A 19,630-nucleotide genomic window follows, 5' to 3' on the forward strand; every position below is an offset into this window, starting at 1 on the left:
TTAGCCAGCAAGTTCCTTCCCCTCTAAACTCCTGAAGCACTTGGACATGGGCGCGTCGAGAAGGAAGGTTTTTTCCTCTGCACACTGTATTCACTTAATATTTTCGGTGAAAAATTTAGGGGCAATTTGGTTTCTAACCACAATTTGTCACACTTTAAGTTAGGCAAGTTTCATCAAGTTATGTGGTCTTCGTTCTAGCCACATCTAAGGTAAGATATTTTTTCAGAAATAAACCCCACATGTCATACATATAGAAAGTGTGACAAGATTTTCTTAGACAAGTCAAAGTGTGACTAAGAATTTAAGCTCCAAGATAAGTCAAATGTGGCAAATTTAAGGCCAGTTCTTTTGGCCAATCTTGAGCCCTTTTCAGCTTCTCTCAAAATCTCCAATCTCATTCGTTTGACAATCTTACATAGTTAGGGTCTAACTAGCTAGGATTGCCAGCTTAGATTGTCAAGCGAATGGGTGTTTGATGATTTTGGAAGAGTCTCCTAACTAGCTAGTTAAGGTCCTTTAACTAGGTAGGTTTGTCAAACAAATGGATGTTAAAAATTCTGGAAGAAGATGAGGAGAGGGCTGATTCTGAATCAGCCAAGAGAACTAAACCAAACATGCCAAATTCCTTATTCTTCTTGGTCTCTGACATCATATTATCATTTTGCCCCTGTCGAGTGGATGGACTCAACCCGTCATTTGCGACCGCCGAACACACCACACCGGAGTGTCGTGCCGTCGTCCCGTCGTGAACAGCAGGGAACAGCGGCGGCGTTCCTCCCAGCGGTAACGTCCCCCGTATGCTCCGCCCCTCTGCCCCTCCATTTTCTTGAGTTGAATGCGAGGTTTCTTGATTGCATAAACCCTAGTTTCGAAGTGAGGGCTCGGTTCGCTCCACGTCCCGCCGCCTCCACGCACCCACTTGCAGATGCAGCTGCTCCTGCGCTGTGGCTCTCTCCTCCGTCTCTACGAGTACGGCTGTCAATCCCCCCTTATATGCATTTGCAATTTCCTTTTTTCGATTCGGGTTCTCCGCACGCCGTAGGGCAGGAGCTTTCGATTTGGGGGGATTAATAGAAGGGGTGGAGTCCTCTCCATTTAGGAATTTTAGATCGAAAGCAAGTTTATTGGGGGCTCAACGGTGTTCTGCAATGTGCTGCCTAGGCTTGCCGTCATGGTGCGGATGGGGCTTTAGTATTTTTGTTCTTTTTGTGAACAGCATCCAGTTAATTCCTTTTGTGATTTGTATGAATTACCGAAGACATTGTTAGCCAGTAGCCATGATGTTTATTTAATTTGCTGTGCATTGGGGAAATTGTCATGGTCATCGTGCATATATGTATCTAATGTCACCAAAATCACTTAGGACGTTTCTGCAATATGTGGTGAAACAACTTGTTGTTTACAGGTGTAGCGGTGGGCTTCCAAGAACAAATTACAGTTCCAGAAAATTAGTGCTTCCAATACTAAACATGATGAGTGAGAGGACGCGGATTACCTATTCACGTAGAGCTGTCTCTAGGAACAGTGAGATCAAGAAAGATGAACAAACAGTCATAGAAAAGGTTAGTATTGTATACCCATTGTGCTGACATTTGTCGTTTATACATCTCATGGTCAGAAATTCATGTATTTTTTGGAACCATAGGAAGATGACACTGAAAGCACATTGGAGATAGAGCGAATCAGGGGTGACCCTAGTATGCTCCAATCCATGACAGTGAAAGAACTCAAGGAACTCACAAGGTTAAACAAAGTTCTAGCCTCCCCTTATTGTATATTTCCGATAACTGATTTACCCATTTAGTTTTGTGTGCCATGAATTTGAAGGAGGATGGGAGTTGCTGCGAGAGGTAACAAGAAAGATTTGGTATCAGCTCTGATGGAATCTCTGGGTGAGGAAGTAATTGGTATGACTTACTTGCAGACCTCTAGTGGTACCATTGAACTAAATTCATGCTTTCTTTGTATAAACTCTACATGTACCTCAACAACCTCCTGATTCAGCTATGACTTCTGCCCTAGTAATGAGACAATGTTCAGTTTTTCCTGAGAAATTGTATCGTAGGTAGCCAGAAGAATAGCAATCAGTACGTGTTAGTGTATACATCTATATAGTGTTGCAATAAGCATTTTGGCTGGATGCTGATTCTTTTTCTGCAGGTAAAGAGGGCGCATCAACCATTGAGCAGATTGGCCCATCAGAAGTACCTTCAAAAAGAAAAAGTGCCTCTTCAGTAGTGGTTGAACAAAAGCTAGAAACTTCTGAAGTTATTTCCGCAACTCCTAGCAAGAGAAGTAGAACCAAGCAGAAATCAATTAAGGGCACCACTCCGGAGGAGAACCCTGTGACTACTGTCAAGATAAATAAAACATCGCACAAGAAGGAAACAGTTGTTGGTACGCTCATTGTTTCACCAGTCTTGATCATTTCTGGGCTAGAAAATTACTGCTCTCTTGGCTAACTATGGGATTGTCTTTCACAGCCAATGGTGCTATTGCAAAGGCGGGGTTGGGTCTTAATGTGGATGGTGCAGAGCCTTGGACTGTACTCGTACACAAGAAGCCACAGGCTGAGTGGATTCCATACAATCCTAAGGTCATGAGGCCTCCACCCCTTAGCAAGGATACAAGGGCGCTAAAGATTCTATCATGGAATGTCAATGGACTGAAAGCTCTAGTAAAAAATAGGGGCTTCTCCGTTCATGAGTTAGCACAGAGGGAGGATTTTGATGTGCTATGCCTGCAAGAAACGAAAATTCAGGCAAGATATTTGTTATTACAAAATGATTAAGATAGAACAAGCGCAGTTCTGTCTCGCAAAGCTGGCATCTGCCTTTTGTCCTCTGAAAATTTTGCTGTACTTCATTCACTCGAATAGTTTATTAACAAATAGTTGCACTGTTTTGAGCAGGAGAAAGATGTTGACGTCATCAAGGAAAGTCTACTTGAAGGGTATACCAATAGTTTCTGGACATGTAGTGTGTCAAAGCTTGGCTATTCAGGGACTGCCATAATTTCACGGGTATGGACTGCCATTCTTGCACCCTAGCACCACCAATTTTGTCAGTGCTTCATAGTTCAAAACACTTATGAATTTTCATTGGTTTCTTCTGTTGTACTGTGTTTCAAGTTCAACCAACTGCAAGGAATACTGAATGGAATTGGAATAAAATACAAAGTGCCCAAGTGTCCCCTTATCTAGGAATCACGCCATTATACCAGTTGGTTCAGCTCCACTGATACTGATGTTTTATTTTGGAATCTTTAACTCCAGATTACGTGAAACTTAGAAAGGAAACGATTGAACATAAGCGGTTAAACGCTCGAGCTATTAGTTTGCTTCATAGTTATCCTTCCATGATATTAACACATGTCACCTGATTAATCATTGTGCTGTGCTTTCTGTAATTTTTTATGGATGTTAGACAAGGAGATCCATTATATCGCTGTGCTGTTTGCACCTTTTTGTACTGCTTCAGTTGATCATAAGGACACATTAACAAGTTAGGAATGTTTATTATCAAATACAGTAACTTTGCTTAGCATGCCCCTCATATTCCATATCTCTTCATCATGTGTCCTGCACTTTTTGTAGGTGAAACCACTTTCTATCAAGTATGGGCTTGGTGTACCAGACCATGATACAGAAGGGAGGATTGTGACGGTGGAATTTGATGATTTTTACTTGCTAACCGCTTATGTGCCAAATTCCGGTGATGGTCTCAAAAGATTGGTAATATATTGCTGTAGTTTTCATTCTGGTATGCATCACTTGAGATTCGAATCTAATCCGTGATTATATGTTACTGTGTAGACTTACAGAGTCACAGAGTGGGATCCATGCCTTGGTAACTACATGAAAGTATGCTCGCCTTGCCTTTTACTTTTATTTATAATTGAAATAATTTTCTTATGCCTTTATACCTTTGCCTGTCACGTTTTTTTCTGGAAAATGATGAAGTTCTGACTTTCCCCATTGTTTCATATTGTTATTTGTCACTGCATTGATTTCCCCCATTCCTATTCTTAGTCCTTCTGTTCATTGGACATGTTCTCCAGTACAAGCAGTTGTGGTGGATATCTATTTTATCTGTTTTCTGTGGTTGCATTTAGGGTTGGTGTGTTGTCCTGTACATTTGCACATACCAAATCTTAGTAATAGCTAAGAATAAAATAAAGTGCCTTGTTAGAACTTTGGAGGTACATGCCACAGTTGGATGTTAAGGCCCCTAAAGTTTGCATGAAAACCTAATTAGGGCTGTGGACCTTGATATTGTTCAATCCAACATATTTGGCATCTTTCACCATGCAGTATGCGCCATATCTCCATTGTTGGCTATTTTCATTCCCTTACTTTACCTTAATCGAGTTAGCACATTGGAACCTCTCTGATGTTGTGTTTCTGTGCAGTTGATATCATGTGCAAAACTACGCTGTTAGTTAAAAATGCACGATTATGTTCAAACATGATGCCGCCCTCCTTCATTTTATCATGTTTAACAAAACCTGACAAATGTCGTATGATTATGCAGGAATTGGAAAAATCGAAACCTGTCATACTAACTGGTGATCTTAACTGTGCGCATCAGGAGATTGATATACATGATCCTGCTGTAAGTAGTCGTTAGTTTGTATCACCTACATGCTTGAATATCTGTGGTTCAGAAAATTTACTTTATGCTTAAATATGTGGTGTATGCTCTATTCCACTGGTGTATGACCACAAAATTCATTTTCAAAACCTTGCTTATCATGTTACTAAAATGGCTCCTCCTGGACAATTACTGAGACTTGAACCCAACATCTCAGGTGTTAAGTTAACCACACCAACATACTAGTACATTGATGTGTAGTTTGTTTATAATGGTTGTTAAATTGAAAAGTACGTAAGCACTCAGTATACTGCTCAAAGGGTGATCTATATTATGCAAAATTGCTGCATGCTATGTATTTCAGGTTTTTGTTTGTTATTTCACTGTCCAAAAATATGCTTGTTAGGAATACAATTATCAAGATCCTTGTAAAAAAGTAGAGCTACTGAGAAATCCTGACCCAAATTGTGGAAAATAACCATTATTGTGTTGTTATCGGACATGTTTTTGGGTGGCCTGTCAGTCTGTCACCTTGTCTAGCTCGTGGATGTGACGGCTGGCCGGATCTGTTTTGGTACTGATATCATTTCCACTCTGACCTCCCCAAACGTTCTGTGTTACATTTTCTTGTATTTGTTACCTTTTGTCCAGGGAAATAGTAGAAGTGCCGGCTTCACAAAAGAAGAAAGGAAATCGTTCGAGACTAATTTTCTGTCCAAAGGGTTCGTGGATACGTTTCGGAAACAGCACCCTGATGTTGTTGGATATAGCTACTGGGGCTATAGGCATAATTGCCGGAAGACTAATAGAGGTATGAGCTCAATGACTCGAGCCTCTGATCTTACCGCAAAAACCGGAAACCACTCCCTTCATTGTTTATATTTACTAGCACGATCTGTTAGCAACCATTTAGGCATTTTACATTTATAACCGTCTATTTTGTTCAGTTGACAAATTTTGCTACATGTTTGATCATCCCGATGAGCCTCACTTGTTTCGCCATGCAAGAGGAAAGCACGCTCATGGTTTTAACATGCAGCCTTTGTCTGTTGGCGGCTATGCAGGTTGGCGCCTGGATTACTTCCTCGTGTCGGAGTCCATCGCAGAAAGAGTCCACGATTCATACATCCTCCCAGACGTTTCTGCCAGTGACCACAGCCCACTCGGCCTCATACTGAAGCTCTAGACGAGAGGCTGGACCCCGGCCCATGCGGAACTTGCAGTCTAACTTCTGGGGCTGGTCTGCAGCGTTGCTTGTTCCGGTTTACGCAGATGATTTTGCGTCAGTGAAACAATAGGTAGTACTCTAATGGATGTTGGCTGGTGGTCATTGTACCAATCCAGGGTTGTAGCGTTATGGCTCAGCATGAGCGTTTTGGGGCAATCCCTGTCCTGGCTATGTGTTCTGACTGACCTTTCAGACTTGACATGAAACTGTTCCTCCGAGTGTCTGGGTCAGATGTGCTGTGCTGTGTTGTTCGAAGTAATTTTCTCAAGACTAAAACATGTAGAGTATAGACTACAGAGTGCCTATCAGATAAGCGTGGAACATGCGTTAAAACAAGAAAGAGTTTATTCAGGAAGGAGAAATCTATGGTATGAGCTAATTTGAATACGTGCAGTGGTGTTGAAGGATCGTAAACATTAAGTAGTTCCATAAAAAAAAATACGGTTTTGTTCTGTAAAATATAATTTTTTACGGTATGAGATATGGTCTTTGAGTGTACCTGGATAAAAATACAGTAAGAGTAGCATAGTCCCAAATCCTAGCTGTGTGAAGATCTGGTTAGGGCATCTTCAACACCGTCCATCAACCCGAACGTGTTTGCGGACTGCGAAAGCCGAGCTGGCCATCCAAACCGGTGCATCAAATGTCCGCTCTGGTCCAGCCTCTTTCATTTGACATGCAACATATGTAAATATAGTGTAAACATATGCAATCACACCCTAAAAGCGCCGACGGATGTTCAAAAGTTTTTTCACATGTGTCCAATCCCAAAAGTTGTTAGTCCGACAAAAAATTCCCATTTTTTTCAATCACACCCTAAAAGCGCCGCCGGATGTTCAAAAGTTTTTTTTACATGTGTCCAATCCCAAAAGTTGTTAGTGCGACAAAAAATTCTCATCCCCCCCCCCCTCGTAGACGGGCTGTTCCTGCCAAATTCTTCACTACGCAACTGGCTTGTCCAAATCGGCCTTCAACATCCTAGCACGATAGGCTTGTATGATTTTCGCTGCATAGGGATCCAAGTTTGACATCTTCATGGTCAACATCTTGGCGGAGGAAGGCTCCTCCTTCAGCTCCATCGCGGTCGTGGACGGTGAAATGGGTGGGAATTGGGGTGGGTGGCGGCGGCGATCGAACAGAGACAACGGGGAAAGGGCGGGCTTCCACACGAAAATAGTGTGGAATTGTCCAAAATGCGAGGGCTTCGTCTCGGGTTTGGCTGGGCCGAGGTGTCTGTTGGAAATATGCCCTAGAGGCAATAATAAAATGGTTATTATTATATTTCCTTGTTCATGATAATTGTCTATTGTTCATGCTATAATTGTGTTATCCGGAAATCGTAATACATGTGTGAATACATAGACCACAACATGTCCCTAGTGAGCCTCTAGTTGACTAGCTCGTTGATCAACAGATAGTCATGGTTTCCTGACTATGGACATTGGATGTCATTGATAACGGGATCACATCATTAGGAGAATGATGTGATGGACAAGACCCAATACTAAGCATAGCACAAGATCGTGTAGTTCGTTTGCTAGAGCTTTTCCAAATGTCAAGTATCATTTCCTTAGACCATGAGATTGTGCAACTCCCGGATACCATAGGAGTGCTTTGGGTGTGCCAAACGTCACAACATAACTGGGTGGCTATAAAGGTGCACTACGGGTATCTCTGAAAGTGTCTGTTGGGTTGGCACGAATCGAGACTAAGATTTGTCACTCCGTATGACGGAGAGGTATCTCTGGGCCCACTCGGTAATGCATCATCATAATGAGCTCAATGTGACCAAGTGTTTGGTCACGGGATCATGCATTACGGTACGAGTAAAGTGACTTGCCGGTAACGAGATTGAACGAGGTATTGGGATACCGACGATCGAATCTCGGGTAAGTAACGTATCGATTGACAAAGGGAATTGTATACGGGATTGATTGAATCCTCGACATCGTGGTTCATCCGATGAGAACATCGTGGAACATGTGGGAGCCAACATGGGTATCCAGATCCCGCTGTTGGTTATTGACCGGAGAGTCGTCTCGGTCATGTCTGCATGTCTCCCGAACCCGTAGGGTCTACACACTTAAGGTTCGGTGACGCTAGGGTTGTAGAGATATTAGTATGCGGAAATCCGAAAGTTGTTCGGAGTCCCGGATGAGATCCCGGACATCACGAGGAGTTCCGGAATGGTCCGGAGGTAAATATTTGTATATATGAAGTCCAGTTTCGGCCACCGGGAAAGTTTCGGGTGTTACCGGTATTGTGCCGGGACCACCGGAAGGGTCCCGGGGGTCCACCGGGTGGGGCCACCTATCCCGGAGGGCCCCATGGGCTGAAGTGGGAAGGGAACCAGCCCCTGGTGGGCTGGTGCGCCCCCATGGGCCTCCCCCTGCGCCTAGGGTTAGAAACCCTGGGGGTGGGGGGCGCCCCACCTGACTTGGGGGGCAAGCCCCCCCCCTTTGGCCGCCGCCCCCCTTGAGATTGGATCTCTAGGGGGCCGGCGCCCCCCCAGGACCCCTATATATAGTGGAGGGGAGGGAGGGCAGCCGCACCCAAGCCCCTGGCGCCTCCCTCTCCCTCCCGTGACACCTCTCCCTCTCGCTGAGCTTGGCGAAGCCCTGCCGAGATCCCCGCTGCTTCCACCACCACGCCGTCGTGCTGCTGGATCTCCATCAACCTCTCCCTCCCCCTTGCTGGATCAAGAAGGAGGAGACGTCTTCCCCAACCGTACGTGTGTTGAACGCGGAGGTGCCGTCCGTTCGGCGCTCGGTCATCAGTGATTTGGATCACGTCGAGTACGACTCCATCAACCCCGTTCTCTTGAACGCTTCCGCTCGCGATCTACAAGGGTATGTAGATGCACTCCTCTATCTCGTTGCTAGATGACTCCATAGATTGATCTTGGTGATGCGTAGAAATTTTTTAATTTCTGCTACGATCCCCAACAGTGGCATCATGAGCTAGGCCTATGCGTAGTTTCTATGCACGAGTAGAACACAAAGCAGTTGTGGGCGTCGATATTGTCAATTTACTTGCCGTTACTAGTCTTATCTTGATTCAGCGGCATCGTGGGATGAAGCGGCCCGGACCGACCTTACACGTACGCTTACGTGAGACAGGTTCCACCGACTGACATGCACTAGTTGCATAAGGTGGCTAGCGGGTGTCTGTCTCTCCCACTTTAGTCGGATCGGATTCGATGAAAAGGGTCCTTATGAAGGGTAAATGGAAATTGGCATATCACGTTGTGGTTTTACGTAGGTAAGAAACGTTCTTGCTAGAAACCTATAGAAGCCACGTAAAAACATGCAACAACAATTAGAGGACGTCTAACTTGTTTTTGCAGCATATGCCTTGTGATGTGATATGGCCAAAAGGATGTGATGAATGAAATATATGTGATGTATGAGATTGATCATGTTCTTGTAATAGGAATCATGACTTGCATGTCGATGAGTATGACAACCGGCAGGAGCCATAGGAGTTGTCTTTATTTTTTTGTATGACCTGCGTGTCATTGAATAACGCCATGTAAATTACTTTACTTTATTGCTAAACACGTTAGCCATAGAAGTAGAAGTAATCGTTGGCGTGACAACTTCATGAAGACACGATGATGGAGATCATGGTGTCATGCCGGTAACGAAGATGATCATGGCGCCCCGAAGATGGAGATCAAAGGAGCAATATGATACTGGCCATATCATGTCACTATTTGATTGCATGTGATGTTTATCATGTTTTGCTTCTTATTTGCTTAGTACGACGGTAGTATGTAAGATGATCCCTTATAATAATTTCAAGAAAGTGTTCCCCCTAACTGTGCACCGTTGCGAAGGTTCGTTGTTTCGAAGCACCACGTGATGATCGGGCGTGATAGATTCTAACGTTCGAATACAACGGGTGTAAGCCAGATTTACACACGCAATACACTTAGGTTGACTTGACGAGCCTAGCATGTACAGACATGGCCTCGGAACACGGAAGACCGAAAGGTCGAGCATGAGTCGTATAGAAGATACGATCAACATGAAGATGTTCACCGATGTTGACTAGTCCGTCTCACGTGATGATCGGACACTGCCTAGTTGACTCGGATCATGTTTCACTTAGATGACTAGAGGGATGTCTATCTGAGTGGGAGTTCATTGAATAATTTGATTAGATGAACTAAATTATCATGAACTTAGTCTAAAATCTTTAAAATATGTCTTGTAGATCAAATGGCCCACGCTAATGTTGCCCTCAACTTCAACGCGTTGCTAGAGAAAACCAAGCTGAAAGATGATGGCAGCAACTATACGGACTGGGTCCGGAACCCGAGGATCATCCTCATAGCTGCCAAGAAAGATTATGTCCTAAAAGCACCGCTAGGTGATGCACCCATCCCAGAGAACCAAGACGTTATGAACGCTTGGCAGTCACGTGCTGATGATTACTCCCTCGTTCCGTGCGGCATGTTGGAGATCGTAGCAGAATTATAAAATTTCCTACGCATCACCAAGATCCATCTATGGAGTATACTAGCAACGAGGGGAAAGGAGTGCATCTACATACCCTTGTAGATCGCGAGCGGAAGCGTTCAAGTGAACGGGGTTGATGGAGTCGTACTCGCCGTGATCCAAATCACCGATGACCGAGTGCCGAACGGACGGCACCTCCGCGTTCAACACACGTACGGAGCAGCGACGTCTCCTCCTTCTTGATCCAGCAAGGGGAAAGGAGAGGTTGATGGAGATCCAGCAGCACGACGGCGTGGTGGTGGATGTAGCGGGATCCCGGCAGGGCTTCGCCAAGCACTAGCGGGAGGGAGAGGTGTTGCAGGGGGAGAGGGAGGCGCCAAAGGTTGTGGTGCTTCTGCCCTCCCTCCCCCCACTATATATAGGCCCCCTGGGGGGGCGCCGGCCCTGGAGATCCCATCTGCATGGGGGGGGGGCGGCCAAGGGGGGGGGAAGGTGGCTTCCCCCACAAGCCAAAGGGGGGGCGCCCCCCACCCCTAGGGTTTCCAACCCTAGGCGCAGGGGGAGGCCCAAGGGGGGCGCCCCAGCCCACTAAGGGCTCTTTCCCTTCCCACTTCAGCCCATGGGACCCTCCGGGATAGGTGGCCCCACCCGGTGGACCCCCGGGACCCTTCCGGTGGTCCCGGTACAATACCGATAACCCCCGAAACTTTCCCGGTGGCCGAAACTGGACTTCCTATATATAATTCTTCACCTCCGGACCATTCCGGAACTCCTCGTGACGTCCGGGATCTCATCCGGGACTCCGAACAACTTTCGGGTTTCCGCATACTAATATCTCTACAACCCTAGCGTCACCGAACCTTAAGTGTGTAGACCCTACGGGTTCGGGAGACATGCAGACATGACCGAGATGCCTCTCCGGTCAATAACCAACAGCGGGATCTGGATACCCATGTTGGCTCCCACATGTTCCACGATGATCTCATCGGATGAACCACGATGTCGAGGATTCAATCAATCCCGTATACAATTCCCTTTGTCAATCGGTACGTTACTTGCCCGAGATTCGATTGTCGGTATCCCAATACCTTGTTCAATCTCGTTACCGGCAAGTCACTTTACTCGTACCGTAATGCATGATCCCGTGGCTAACTCCTTAGTCACATTGAGCTCATTATGATGATGCATTACCGAGTGGGCCCAGAGATACCTCTCCGTCATACGGAGTGACAAATCCCAGTCTCGATCCGTGCCAACCCAACAGACACTTTCGGAGATACCCGTCGTGCACCTTTATAGTCACCCAGTTACGTTGTGACGTTTGGCACACCCAAAGCACTCCTACGGCATCCGGGAGTTGCACGATCTCATGGTCTAAGGAAATGATACTTGACATTGGAAAAGCTCTAGCAAACGAACTACACGATATTTGTGCTATGCTTAGGATTGGGTCTTGTCCATCACATCATTCTCCTAATGATGTGATCCCGTTATCAATGACATCCAATGTCCATAGTCAGGAAACCATGACTATCTGTTGATCAACGAGCTAGTCAACTAGAGGCTTACTAGGGACACGTTGTGGTCTACGTATTCACACATGTATTACGATTTCCGGATAACACAATTATAGCATGAATAATAGACAATTATCATGAACAAGGAAATATAATAATAACCATTTTATTATTGCCTCTAGGGCATATTTCCAACAGTCTCCCACTTGCACTAGAGTCAATAATCTAGTTACATTGTGATGAATCGAACACCCATAGAGTTCTGGTGTTGATCATGTTTTTCTCTAGGGAGAGGTTTAGTCAACGGATCTGCTACATTCAGGTCCGTATGTACTTTACGAATATCTATGTCTCCATTCTGAACACTTTCACGAATGGAGTTGAAGCGACGCTTGATATGCCTGGTCTTCCTGTGAAACCTGGGCTCCTTGGCAAGGGCAATAGCTCCAGTGTTGTCACAGAAGAGAGTCATCGGGCCCGACGCATTGGGAATCACCCCTAGGTCGGTAATGAACTCCTTCATCCAGATTGCTTCTTGCGCTGCCTCTGAGGCTGCCATGTACTCCGCTTCACATGTAGATCCCGCCACGACGCTTTGCTTGCAACTGCACCAGCTTACTGCCCCTCCATTCAAAATATACACGTATCCGGTTTGTGACTTCGAGTCATCCAGATCTGTGTCGAAGCTAGCGTCGACGTAACCCTTTACGACGAGCTCTTCGTCACCTCCATATACGAGAAACATATCCTTAGTCCTTTTCAGGTACTTCAGGATATTCTTGACCGCTGTCCAGTGTTCCATGCCGGGATTACTTTGGTACCTTCCTACCAAACTTACGGCTAGGTTTACATCAGGTCTGGTACACAGCATGGCATACATAATAGACCCTATGGCCGAGGCATAGGGGATGACACTCATCTTTTCTCTATCTTCTGCCGTGGTCGGGCATTGAGCCGTGCTCAATTGCACTCCTTGCAATACAGGCAAGAACCCCTTCTTGGACTGATCCATATTGAACTTCTTCAATATCTTGTCAAGGTACGTACTCTGTGAAAGACCAATGAGGCGTCTTGATCTATCTCTATAGATCTTGATGCCTAATATATAAGCAGCTTCTCCAAGGTCCTTCATTGAAAAACACTTATTCAAATAGGCCTTTATACTTTCCAAGAATTCTATATCATTTCCCATCAATAGTATGTCATCCACATATAATATGAGAAATGCTACAGAGCTCCCACTCACTTTCTTGTAAACACAGGCTTCTCCATAGGTCTGTGTAAACCCAAACGCTTTGATAATCTCATCAAAGCGAATGTTCCAACTCCGAGATGCTTGCACCAGCCCATAGATTGAGCGCTGGAGCTTGCATACCTTGTTAGCATTCTTAGGATCGACAAAACCTTCCGGCTGCATCATATACAATTCTTCCTTAAGAAAGCCGTTAAGGAATGCCGTTTTGACGTCCATTTGCCATATCTCATAATCATAGAATGCGGCAATTGCTAACATGATTCGGACGGACTTCAGCTTCGCTACGGGTGAGAAAGTCTCATCGTAGTCAACCCCTTGAACTTGTCGATAACCCTTAGCGACAAGTCGAGCCTTATAGATGGTCACGTTACCATCCGCGTCTGTCTTCTTCTTAAAGATCCATTTATTTTCTATGGCTCGCCGATCATCGGGCAAGTCAGTCAAAGTCCATACTTCGTTTTCATACATGGATCCTATCTCGGATTTCATGGCTTCTAGCCATTTGTCAGAATCCGGGCCCGCCATTGCTTCTTCATAGTTCGAAGGTTCACCGTTGTCTAACAACATGATTTCCAAGACAGGGTTGCCATACCACTCTGGCGCGGAACGTGTCCTTGTGGACCTACGAAGTTCAGTAGGAGCTTGATCCGAAGTACCTTGATCATCATCATCATTAACTTCCTCTCTAGTCGGTGCATGCACCACAGGAACATTTTCCTGAGCTGCGCTACTTTCCGCTTCAAGAGGCAGTACTTCATCAAGCTCTACCTTCCTCCCACTTACTTCTTTCGAGAGAAACTCTTTCTCCAAAAAGGATCCATTCTTAGCAACAAAGATCTTGCCTTCGGATCTGAGGTAGAAGGTATACCCAATGGTTTCCTTAGGGTATCCTATGAAGACGCATTTCTCCGACTTGGGTTCGAGCTTTTCAGGTTGAAGTGTCTTGACATAAGCATCGCATCCCCAAACTTTTAGAAAGGACAGCTTAGGTTTCTTCCCAAACCATAATTCATACGGTGTCGTCTCAACGGATTTCGACGGAGCCCTATTTAAAGTGAATGCGGCAGTCTCTAAAGCATAGCCCCAAAATGAGAGCGGTAGATCGGTAAGAGACATCATAGATCGCACCATATCCAATAGAGTGCGATTACGACGTTCGGACACACCATTTCTCTGAGGTGTTCCAGGCGGCGTGAGTTGTGAAACTATTCCACATTTCCTTAAGTGTGTGCCAAATTCGTAACTCAAATATTTAAGTCACGAATTTGGCACACACTTAAGGAAATGTGGAATCGTTTCACAACTCACGCCGCCTGGAACACCTCAGCGAAATGGTGTGTCTGAACGTCGTAATCGCACTCTATTGGATATGGTGCGATCTATGATGTCTCTTACCGATCTACCGCTCTCATTTTGGGGCTATGCTTTAGAGACAGCCGCATTCACTTTAAATAGGGCTCCGTCGAAATCCGTTGAGACGACACCGTATGAATTATGGTTTGGGAAGAAACCTAAGTTGTCATTTCTAAAAGTTTGGGGATGCGATGCTTATGTCAAGAAACTTCAACCTGAAAAGCTCGAACCCAAGTCGGAAAAATGCGTCTTCATAGGATACCCTAAGGAAACCATTGGGTATACCTTCTACCTCAGATCCGAAGGCAAGATCTTTGTTGCCAAGAACGGGTCCTTTCTGGAGAAAGAGTTTCTCTCGAAAGAAGTGAGTGGGAGGAAAGTGGAACTTGATGAGGTGATAGTCACCCCTTCCGAACCGGAAAGTAGCACAGCGCGGGAAGATGTTCCTGTGGTGCCTACACCGACTGGGGAGGAAGTTAATGATGATGATCATGAAGCTTCGGATCAAGTTACTGCTGAACTTCGTAGGTCCACAAGGACACGTTCCGCACCAGAGTGGTACGGCAACCTCCAGCGCTGAATCTATGGGCTGGTGCAAGCATCTCGGAGTTGGAACATTCGATTTGATGAGATGATCAAAGCGTTTGGGTTTACACAGACTTATGGAGAAGCCTGTGTTTACAAGAAAGTGAGTGGGAGCTCTGTAGCATTTCTCATATTATATGTGGATGACATACTGCTGATGGGAAATGATATAGAATTCTTGGGAAGCATAAAGGCCTACTGGAACAAGTGTTTTTCAATGAAGGACCTTGGAGAAGCTGCTTACATATTAGGCATCAAGATCTATAGAGATAGATCGAAACGCCTCATAGGTCTTTCACAAAGCACATACCTTGACAAGATATTGAAGAAGTTCAATATGGATCAGTCCAAGAAGGGCTTCTTGCCTGTATTGCAAGGTGTGCAATTGAGCACGGCTCAATGCCTGACCACGGCAGAAGATAGAGAAAAGATGACTGTCGTCCCCTATGCCTCGGCCATAGGGTCTATTATGTATGCCATGCTGTGTACCAGACCTGATGTAAACCTTGCCGTAAGTTTGGTAGGAAGGTACCAAAGTAATCCCGGCATGGAACACTTGACAGCGGTCAAGAACATCCTGAAGTACCTGAAAAGGACTAAGGATATGTTTCTCGTTTATGGAGGTGACGAAGAGCTCGTCGTAAAGGGTTACGTCGATGCTAGCTTCGACACAGATCTGGATGGCTCTAAGTCACAAACCGGATACGTTATATTTTGAATGGTGGGGCAGTCAGCTGGTGCAGTTGCAAGCAAAGCGTCGTGACGGGATCTACATATGAAGCGGAGTACATGGCAGCCTCGGAGGCAGCACATGAAGCAATCTGGATGAAGGAGTTCATCACCGACCTAGGAGTCATACCCAATGCGTCGGGGCCAATCACCCTCTTCTGTGACAACACTGGAGCTATTGCCCTTGCCAAGGAGCCCAGGTTTCACAAGAAGACCAGGCATATCAAGCGTCGCTTCAACTCCATTCGTGAAAATGTTCAAAATGGAGACATAGATATTTGTAAAGTACATACGGACCTAAATGTAGCAGATCCGTTGACTAAACCTCTCCCTAGAGCAAAACATGATCAACACCAGAACTCTATGGGTGTTCGATTCATCACAATGTAACTAGATTATTGACTCTAGTGCAAGTGGGAGACTGTTGGAAATATGCCCTAGAGGCAATAATAAAATGGTTATTATTATATTTCCTTGTTCATGATAATTGTCTATTGTTCATGCTATAATTGTGTTATCCGGAAATCGTAATACATGTGTGAATACATAGACCACAACATGTCCCTAGTGAGCCTCTAGTTGACTAGCTCGTTGATCAACAGATAGTCATGGTTTCCTGATTATGGACATTGGATGTCATTGATAACGGGATCACATCATTAGGAGAATGATGTGATGGACAAGACCCAATCCTAAGCATAGCACAAGATCGTGTAGTTTGTTTGCTAGAGCTTTTCCAAATGTCAAGTATCATTTCCTTAGACCATGAGATTGTGCAACTCCCGGATACCATAGGAGTGCTTTGGGTGTGCCAAACGTCACAACGTAACTGGGTGGCTATAGAGGTGCACTACGGGTATCTCCGAAAGTGTCTGTTGGGTTGGCACGAATCGAGACTAAGATTTGTCACTCCGTATGACGGAGAGGTATCTCTGGGCCCACTCGGTAATGCATCATCATAATGAGCTCAATGTGACCAAGTGTTTGGTCACGGGATCATGCATTACGGTACGAGTAAAGTGACTTGCCGGTAACGAGATTGAACGAGGTATTGGGATACCGACGATCGAATCTCGGGTAAGTAACGTACCAATTGACAAAGGGAATTGTATACGGGATTGATTGAATCCTCGACATCGTGGTTCATCCGATGAGATCATCGTGGAACATGTGGGAGCCAACATGGGTATCCAGATCCCGCTGTTGGTTATTGACCGGAGAGTCGTCTCGGTCATGTCTGCATGTCTCCCGAACCCGTAGGGTCTACACACTTAAGGTTTGGTGACGCTAGGGTTGTAGAGATATTAGTATGCGGAAATCCGAAAGTTGTTCGGAGTCCCGGATGAGATCCCGGACGTCACGAGGAGTTCCGGAATGGTCCGGAGGTAAATATTTGTATATAGGAAGTCCAGTTTCGGCCACCGGGAAAGTTTCGGGTGTTACCGGTATTGTGCCGGGACCACCGGAAGGGTCCCGGGGGTCCACCGGGTGGGGCCTCCTATCCCGGAGGGCCCCATGGGCTGAAGTGGGAAGGGAACCAGCCCCTGGTGGGCTGGTGCGCCCCCCATGGGCCTCCCCCTGCGCCTAGGGTTAGAAACCCTGGGGGTGGGGGCGCCCCACCTGACTTGGGGGGCAAGTCCCCCCCTTTGGCCGCCGCCCCACCTTGAGATTGGATCTCTAGGGGGCTGGCGCCCCCCCAGGACCCCTATATATAGTGGAGGGGAGGGAGGGCAGCCGCACCCAAGCCCCTGGCGCCTCCCTCTCCCTCCCGTGACACCTCTCCCTCTCGCTGAGCTTGGCGAAGCCCTGCCGAGATCCCCGCTGCTTCCACCACCACGCCGTCGTGCTGCTGGATCTCCATCAACCTCTCCCTCCCCCTTGCTGGATCAAGAAGGAGGAGACGTCTTCCCCAACCGTACGTGTGTTGAACGCGGAGGTGCCGTCCGTTCGGCGCTCGGTCATCGGTGATTTGGATCACGACGAGTACGACTCCATCAACCCCGTTCTCTTGAACGCTTCCGCTCGCGATCTACAAGGGCATGTAGATGCACTCCTCTCTCTCGTTGCTAGATGACTCCATAGATTGATCTTGGTGATGCGTAGAATTTTTTTAATTTCTGCTACGATCCCCAACAGTGTCGGACGCCTACGTGGCGGATGTCCGAATGTCTGCAAACCTCCCCTCAGCTTAGCTTCGGGTTTACGAGAATTCGAATGTGCGGACCGGTCTGTGGACATTTAATGCACAATGTTGGATGACACAAAGTGTCCGGATGTTTAGTGGCGCTTTGATGGATGGTGTAGGAGGTGCCCTTATAGTCAAAGAGATAAGCACCATCGTCCCAGCCCCTAGCTGCCATCAAAGATCTCCTTCATGCCATCGCTTCGGTCCTCGTCCTCTTCCAATGTCTGGCGGCAAAGAGGAGTAGGACCCATTCATCTTGTTTTTCTTTTCCATGAGTTCTTTCTGGCGTTCGATTTAGTGTTAATGAAGGGCATGTGAGATTTTGTGTCGCTATATCTATTGGTTCTCTTCAGATCTTGGCAGTTGATGTGTCTGTCAAGGGGAACAATTGGTTGGTTACTGGTGCAATGATTTCGATATCATCTTTTTGTTGCTCTGCGCTATGATCCGGTTTCTCGAACTCTCTAGACCGGCGGTAATGGATTTCAAGCCTCTACTTTGGGTGATGCTCCAATTGATGCCTCTTTGACGGTTTTTAGATCTGGTCTCAAGGGTTGAATGTACATTGTGGTCTTTAAAGCCTGGTACGACGAGGACGTTTGCATGCCCCTTTTATTTATTGTTGATTTAGCGTGATTTTTAATTTCTGATGGGGCAACGTATAAACGGAGTAAGAAAAATACTACTCCCTCCGACCCATATTATTTGTCGCAACTTTAGTAGTATAAATTAATTTTTTTAATGATTTTCATGTTTTCTACGAGTGTTCTACAACCTATTGACTAGTGTTTTCCATAGCAATTATAGAATAATAACATGCCTTTTTTTAACATAGTACAAATTTTCTTTGAAGAAAAAGTTGAGCTTGCATACAAACGTCACTCGACTGACTAATAAATTCTACTCCCTCTGTCCCATAATTTAATAGCGTTTTTACACTACACTAGTATTGAAAACGCTCTTATATTAAAGCATCTCCAGTCGTTGTGCCCCCCAGAAGGCGTTTTTTCTGCCTCCTGGGGCTGCCCCGGCGAAAGTTTTGCATTGGGGGCGTGATTTTCTTCAGTCGTCGGCCCCCCACGCGCACACCTGCCAAGACCGCGCGCGCCGCCTAGGCCATGTCTGCGCCGCTCCGGCCACGCCCACGCCGCGCCCGTCCTGCTAAGAGCAGCCGCTCCGCCCGCCCGGCCCGCCTGTGAGCCACCGTCGCGCCTCATCGCGCCTCAGCCGGCCCCCGCCGCTGCGGTCTCGCCTCCGCTGCGGCCCGCTTCATCGCGCCGTCGTGCCCGGCCCCAAGCTTGGCGTGGCGAGGGCGCGCGGCGGCCAGCAACGAGACGGCGGCGAGGAGGCATGGAGGCGAGCGCGGCGCGGTGCGGCGGCCAGGGCTAGGGCGCGCGGCGGCCAGCAACGAGACGGCGGCGAGGAGGCGTGGAGGCGAGCGCGGCGCGGCGGCCAGGGCGAGGGCGCGCGGCGGCCGGAGGTGAGCGCGGCCCGGCGCGGCTTCGCGCGGAGAGAGAGGATATTGATGTTTTTTGCATGCAAGTGGTGGGCAAAAAAGGAGGAGAGAGAGGCCGACTGGTGGGGTATCTGCATGCACCTAATAGCGCCGGGCGTCCCAGGTGACCCCCGATGGGCTGGGTTTGCTCTGGGACCGCCGGGGCTATTTTTGCCCAAAACCGGCGAAAAACGATGTTGTAGGGGTGTGTCTAGGAGCTCTTTTAAC

General features: G+C 46.7%; 1 protein-coding gene across 5 annotated transcripts; it reads left to right on the forward strand.

Moving 5' to 3' along the window:
* Nucleotides 1-654: 654 nt before the first annotated feature.
* On the forward strand, nt 655-6,038 carry LOC109743955 (DNA-(apurinic or apyrimidinic site) endonuclease, chloroplastic). 5 transcript variants are annotated; one of them, XM_020303049.4, is made up of 13 exons: nt 660-783; nt 867-969; nt 1,406-1,562; nt 1,646-1,743; nt 1,828-1,907; nt 2,161-2,397; nt 2,484-2,761; nt 2,912-3,022; nt 3,596-3,733; nt 3,815-3,862; nt 4,533-4,613; nt 5,244-5,403; nt 5,657-6,038. In XM_020303049.4, exons 2-13 carry the CDS (start codon nt 926-928, stop codon nt 5,776-5,778), a joined length of 1,554 nt encoding a protein of 517 aa, XP_020158638.1. In that variant the 5' UTR covers nt 660-783; nt 867-925; the 3' UTR covers nt 5,779-6,038. The 5 variants fall into 5 exon arrangements, with proteins under 5 accessions (XP_020158639.1, XP_073366878.1, XP_073366877.1 ...); XM_045234959.2 differs by having other exon boundaries at nt 1,828-1,892; XM_020303050.4 differs by lacking the exon at nt 867-969 and having other exon boundaries at nt 655-795.
* The last annotated feature ends 13,592 nt before the right edge of the window (nt 6,039-19,630 follow it).

Source organism: Aegilops tauschii, chromosome 3 (genome assembly GCF_002575655.3).
Source record: "Aegilops tauschii subsp. strangulata cultivar AL8/78 chromosome 3, Aet v6.0, whole genome shotgun sequence".
NCBI classification, from domain to species: Eukaryota; Viridiplantae; Streptophyta; class Magnoliopsida; order Poales; family Poaceae; genus Aegilops; species Aegilops tauschii.

Coding starts and splice junctions, on each gene's coding strand:
- LOC109743955 (XM_020303049.4), top strand. CDS start 926: ATGCAGCTGCTCCTGCGCTGTGGCTCTCTCCTCCGTCTCTACGA. Junction 1,563..1,645: donor AACAAACAGTCATAGAAAAG/GTTAGTATTGTA, acceptor TTGGAACCATAG/GAAGATGACACTGAAAGCAC. Junction 5,404..5,656: donor TTGCCGGAAGACTAATAGAG/GTATGAGCTCAA, acceptor GCGGCTATGCAG/GTTGGCGCCTGGATTACTTC.